This window comes from Syngnathus floridae, chromosome 4 (genome assembly GCF_059516105.1).
Source record: "Syngnathus floridae isolate MCC-2025c chromosome 4, RoL_Sflo_1.0, whole genome shotgun sequence".
Taxonomy (NCBI): Eukaryota; Metazoa; Chordata; class Actinopteri; order Syngnathiformes; family Syngnathidae; genus Syngnathus; species Syngnathus floridae.
Window position 1 is genome coordinate 16,084,352 of NC_142416.1, and position 6,174 is coordinate 16,090,525.

The following is a 6,174-nucleotide window of genomic DNA, read 5'->3' on the forward strand; positions in this document are numbered from 1 at the left end:
GTAGATCACTGTCGTGAGGCATCGGCTTCTGCGCAGTTATCTTTAAAGTATGGGACAATCGAGGAATTGGAATGAGATTTTTTTTTTTGTTTATTTAAATGAATTTTTCTAATTCCACACATAGCCCCTCTTGCGCTAAATTTAAAAGGAATGAAAGGAGTTGCTGCGATTGGCCAGGAAATAAACTCGCTGTGTTCACTCCCACAACGGCGCAAATGCCCATTTTCGAAATAATATGAAATAATGGAAAAAAAATACAAATACTGAATTAATAATTTTATAATCAAATTTTACTCACCTATAGTCCACCAATCCAGTGTGACTAGTGTGTAGACATATTTAGATTTAAATTTTATTTTATTGTTGTCCAACCAAGCCCCTCAAGATGGAAGGACCACATTCTTCAGAACATTTCGGACAGCACACGATTGTAAGTAGCTTTCCAAATTCAAAACCTTGGAAATTTCAAAATAATATTGAAAAGATTTGTGACGTTTCGAGTCAAGCCTGAGTTGGCTATGTGCTAAATCACAACATATTTCCACACAATGGGCAAAACAATAGCAAATACAAATTGGAAAATAGTCATACCTCTCTCTCTTTCTCTCTCTCTCATGATCTCTCTCGCTCAAACACACACACACGCATACACACACTCACACAGGCACGCACAGATCGAGGCAGATGCCCAAGCTCGAGGCAGCAGTGAAACGCTTCACCGTTATGGAGCAACGATGACCAAGCTCACATTGGAGAAATTTACAAGTTTGTGCAAGACAAAGCACTCAAAAAGAAGTTGCGAAAATATTAGAAAAAAGCAAGCAGCGACCAGACTCAGGATGACGGCAATGACAGTTCCCGAATGATTCACACTGCCGGAACATCAAGGTGAGTGTCATCATTTATTTGGAGTATGGTTAACTTGAAATATGACCAATAAGTCGAACGTAAAATAAATGCCGACTATCTTGCCTACTTGCTGTATTGATCTCAATTTTTATCCAAATCTGAAAATATGAAACAATTTTGAATCCCTATTTAAACTCAAATATAACCCAAACGCTGAGAAACACGTGGATCGATAGTTCAACAAAACGTTCATCTGGCTGAGTAAGCCGACTGTAAAACATGTGGCTAGTGTAAACAGAGAGAGGGTAAAACATCTGAATGGATAAAATCATTTTACAGTTTAGGGTAGGGTTGGGGTTCATCACCCAAACCTACCCCCTCCCCCCACCTCACTCCTCTTCGTGCCTGTCGATTGTCCCTGCAGGCCGTGCATTGATTTTCAGCACTGGACAGCTCCCGTGGCCCCAATCAGGCCCACGTACGTCACACATGCCGCTTCGTTTGCAAACTGCCCCATCATAACTTGTACTTGCATACTTTCAAGCATTGATTGCAGCTGACGGTGGAAACTCTGCTGTAATCTTCAATTGTCAGTTCATAAATTAGGATTCCTAATGTATTGCCTGTCTAAAAAAAAAAAAAAATCTCCAAAAATATTTCAATACCACCCCATAAATTTTAAATTCTTTAATGACTTGTTTAAACATATTATAATATTATCTCTAAATTGAATTAGAATATTGTGCAGTAAAAATACAGAGCTAATGGAAGCTAAGCTAACATTAATTTATTTTATTGTAGGTTGCATTGTAGTAGAAATGGAGAACACAAAAAATTATACTTTTCTATTTATTTGATTGTTTTTAGACTTTTAGCTATTATTTATATCATAGTCTAGGTTTTTAAGAGAATCATAGTGTTGCATAAAGTGATCACAAGTATTTTCATTCTCCTGTGTGTGGTCACACGTTCATTCTCATTTTTTTTCTGCAAATACCATTAGATGGAGTAACATCCTCTGATGTCATAATCTCGTCATCTTAATCTCTACTGTCTTCTTTTCTCTTTACACTTTGTGCAATCTATAAACGTCTCACTTTTTCGCAGAAAGAATCTTTCACTCACACATTCTTTCTCTCTTTCATTCTTCTTCTCTGTTTATCCTTCCGCTCGCATCATTAGAGTTCAGATTGGACAGTTCAGGCCGGGTCTCGCGGCAACCACCTTTTATATTGTTGTTTGGACTGGGAGATTAAGAGGCATAATAATCTGGTATTTGACCAGGGCTTTCTCCATCTTTTGCCTTGCATGAGATTATGTTGGTTTCCCTGACAAATTTGAATAAGGCTGACGTCAAGCATGCGGGATCTTCTCCCGATAAATCTTGATTAGATCACGTGGCTGCCGATTCGTGTCGTGTGCTGCGATAGCAAAAAATAAATAAACTTTTTTTCTCCTTATCAAGAGAAACGTTACTATGGCAACACACACCACAATAAATTTACTATTCCCAACTGAAAAGTAATAGTACCTCATTAGGGGTCAAAATATTATTTGACCTAAATATTTGAAAATAGAAAAGAACACAGTGTAAAATGGTTTGCCCTCATTTGAACTGAATGAATCGTTATATTGATCAAGTCAAACTGGAAAATGTATAACAAATGGAGTAGTTGCACTGATCTTTTATAGAGTCGCTTGTTTTTAAGAAAAAGGCTGAGCTTTCACGTAGAGGACATTTTCCTCCAGATGCCGGAGTCGTTGTGTTGACGTCATCCTCCTATTTGGGGATTATCCAGTTGAAAATCACTCGGGATCCGGCCAATCAGAAGCCAGTTGGCGACATCTGTCCTTGGTGCAAGTCTGGGAGAGTCACACACGTTACATGACGCTAAATCCCATCAAGATGTGTATTTGCGTGTATCCCAGAGTGTTTATTGATGACGGATATTGTTGTTGGAAATATTGCCAAAACCATCCATTACTATCTTGCTTTAACACAAGGCACTCATGTCGAAGTGATTGGCAAAGCACCGATGATGCCCTTTAGGATTGCATGCGATTGACCCTGCAACAGTATTGCTTATGCAACACTTTTTTGTTTCTGCTGCTTCTGACATAATAAGCCAAGCAAACTCACCCCTCAACCTTGTCATGGGGCCAACCAGCAGATCAATTGTTCCTCTAACAGTAGATTACCACTGATTCATGTCTTTTTTAGACCTTTGCCCCCACTGTTGCCTGTCTGGTTTTCCACCCCTAGTAAACTCCCTGAGGCAAACCACTAGAAGGACCTAATCAATAAGCTTTCATTACGCAAAACTGTCTGCCCTGTCCGTGCATTAGGGCAAGGCCAAATGCTTGATTTTTTGGGGGGGATATTTGGATGAATGCTTGGATAATTTTCCCAGGAACATGTGCAAAGCAGTCCCCGGCCTAAGCCACTTGATCAGTTGCCTTGAAAAAATGGATGAGTACCAATATCGGGTATTGATATTGGTTCGATAGTAGCCTTATTTCAAGGTATCGAGTACTCACAAGGGTTGCTGATACCTGTAACTGATACCAGTCTCTCAAAACAGTCAGGAATAGTATTTTTTTTTAAAAAGCCAAAACAATAACATTTACACATTTCTTTTCTGCTCCCAGAAAATGTCATGAGAAGACTCTGGTCCCAAGTGCGAGACCCACCTGAGCTCATACTGTATCTCAGTCCGGCAAGAATACTTTCATGGTTGGAACTGCCCGTCCCAACCTTCATTACTGCCCTAGCAGACATAGACTGATGATCACCATTGCCATGGGAGCAGTGCGAGTCAACAGGTAAGATATCGAATACGTGAAGTTCATACCAAAGTGCTGATTGATTGTGTCGCTTTTCCTGCAGCGAATTATTTACATCCCGTCGCTATAGAAACTACTCTGTTGTAGATGCATACATGTATCACTCGCAGTCATGAGAAGTTGACCTCTGCTAAGGCCAAACGGACGTCCGTCTCATTTGATTGGCTGGAAAGTCATGATGTGGCGCCGGACTACTCCAGTGTGGGTGGTGGTAATGCACTTTACAAAAAAGGCATGACCTGCCACATACAGCACGGATCAATATGATGAATGTGGTGGCTCGCTGCCACAACTTGGACCCAAGTTCATGCAGACTGTGATGGTCCCACTGGAAAATGGGACTTTCCAGGAAACACAGGCATAGAAAATAAAATGCATTTTGTCAGCTTGAGTTGTCCCACAGTTTTGAAACATTAGTCACACTTTTCTTCTGTTTTCCAGATACAGCATTGTTTCCACAGACGAAGATGCCCTGAAGATCTCAGCCTTGGGCCTCCACAATGGCCACAGTCCTCTGACTCAGCAGACCTTGACGGGGTTGTGCATGCAGACCCAGGACGAAGGAGCGGGAAAATATCCTGCAGGCCAAGAAGGACGAGGGGCTCTGTCTCTGAGAGTGCCGGACGACTCCACGGTCAACAGCTGCCGGGCTTCGCCGTCATGTCGACACGCCGGCGCCGACCTGGTCGCCAGTCGCCTGCGCAGCCGATTCGTGAAAAAGAACGGCCAGTGTAACGTCGTTTTTGATAACATGGAGGATAAGCAACGTCGATACCTGGCTGATATTTTTACCACCTGTGTGGACATACGCTGGCGTTACCTGCTGCTCATCTTCACCGCCACCTTCCTTTTGTCCTGGTTGTTTTTTGGTCTGGTCTTCTGGGGAGTGGCGTTGGCTCATGGAGACTTTGACCTTCACTTCCCTACGAAGGAAGGAGACCCTCAGAGCAAATCGGAGGACAGGCGGGACCAATGGCGGCCATGTATCCTACACATCCAAGGCTTTATCGGGGCGTTCCTCTTCTCCATAGAAACGCAGACTACCATTGGATATGGTTTTCGATGTGTCACTGAAGAATGCCCAGTGGCTGTGGTGACCGTGGTGGTGCAGTCCATCGTGGGCTGCATCATTGACTCCTTCATGATAGGCACCATCATGGCCAAGATGGTGCGTCCCAAAAAACGGGCTCAGACTCTGCTATTCTCACATCACGCTGTCATCGCCTTGCGGGATGGGAAACTGTGCCTCATGTGGCGCCTGGGGAACATGCGGAAGAGCCACATCGTGGAGGCTCATGTGCGCGCCCAGCTCATTAGACCCAAAGTGACCGCTGAGGGCGAGTATCTTCCTTTGGAGCAGACAGATATCGACGTCGGTTACGATGACGGTCTGGACCGGTTGTTTCTAGTGTCACCGCTGGTGGTGGTCCACGAGATTAACAAGACCAGTCCTCTGTATGACCTGAGTAGTGCTGATCTTCAGAAGGAAGACTTTGAGATTGTGGTCATCCTGGAAGGCATGGTGGAAGCCACGGCGATGACCACTCAGGCCCGTAGTTCCTATTTGGCCAAGGAGATCTTGTGGGGTCACCGTTTTGAACCGGTGGTCTTTGAAAAGGGGAACCGCTACCACGTGGACTACTCTAGCTTCCACAAGACGTACGAAGTGCCAACCACACCACACTGCAGTGCCAGGGAGCTCAGTCAAAGGGAAGGTCACAGACGGGCGTCCTCGTCCTCCGCTTCGAGTTTCTCACGGTCCCCATCACCTCTTGCTCCGAGGGCAGCCCGCCACCTCCTGGGCCTTCATTCCCCGAGCGCTTTCTGTTATGAAAATGAAGTTGCACTTTGTTGTGGAGACGATGAGGACGAAGGGGAGGTAGACAACCTGGGGGTCAAAGGTGACCGAGGAGCAAGTTTGCAAGACGACCTTCCTGTGGGCTTCAAAGAGACATTTGTAAAGGATCAGATGGTTGAGATGTTGTGCGTGCTGGACACTCAGAACCAGATCAGTCTGGATAAACTGCAGCCAGATCTCCCTTTATATGTCAGTCGAGAGTCTGGAGTCTAAAGCTGACGGCAAGCCAAAGGCTAACCTCATTGCACTAATGGTGAATACAAAAAATCAGTTCACTTTTGGAACTATACAAGGAAGGATCGTTTTGCTGGTGTGGGCCTTGGCTGGCATCGGTTTTGAGAATTGTACATTTTCATCGATCGATCGAGGTATCGATTAATCTCCTTCAACAAGTTCATCTCAAAGACTTCCTTGCTTTAGTCAATGTGTGTATAATCTGAGAAGGAATCAAGCTTTTGCTCTTGACTTCATTTTTTTGTAAATATATTAGTGTTTAATTTTAATATGGAACTGATCATTTTAGTTCATACATCAGATGCAGCTGCTAGAAATATTGCATTTTAGGGTGCCATCACACCTATAGTCACTTTTTCCTGTGGGATTCAGTCGATGGATTTGTAAAC

At 43.7% G+C, this 6,174-nt stretch overlaps 1 protein-coding gene across 1 annotated transcript; it reads left to right on the plus strand.

Moving 5' to 3' along the window:
* The first annotated feature begins 688 nt into the window (after positions 1-688).
* LOC148399445 (ATP-sensitive inward rectifier potassium channel 12-like) lies at positions 689-5,764 on the plus strand. The gene is made up of 3 exons (XM_088372862.1): positions 689-888; positions 3,499-3,672; positions 4,135-5,764. Exons 2-3 carry the CDS (start codon positions 3,581-3,583, stop codon positions 5,762-5,764), a joined length of 1,722 nt encoding a protein of 573 aa, XP_088228988.1. The 5' UTR covers positions 689-888; positions 3,499-3,580.
* The last annotated feature ends 410 nt before the right edge of the window (positions 5,765-6,174 follow it).

Bases quoted from the DNA above. Each gene is read 5' to 3' on its own strand.
- LOC148399445 (XM_088372862.1), top strand. From the start codon at position 3,581: ATGGTTGGAACTGCCCGTCCCAACCTTCATTACTGCCCTAGCAGACAT. The intron at 3,673-4,134 runs GTAAGATATCGA...TCTGTTTTCCAG, and splicing joins GGAGCAGTGCGAGTCAACAG to ATACAGCATTGTTTCCACAG.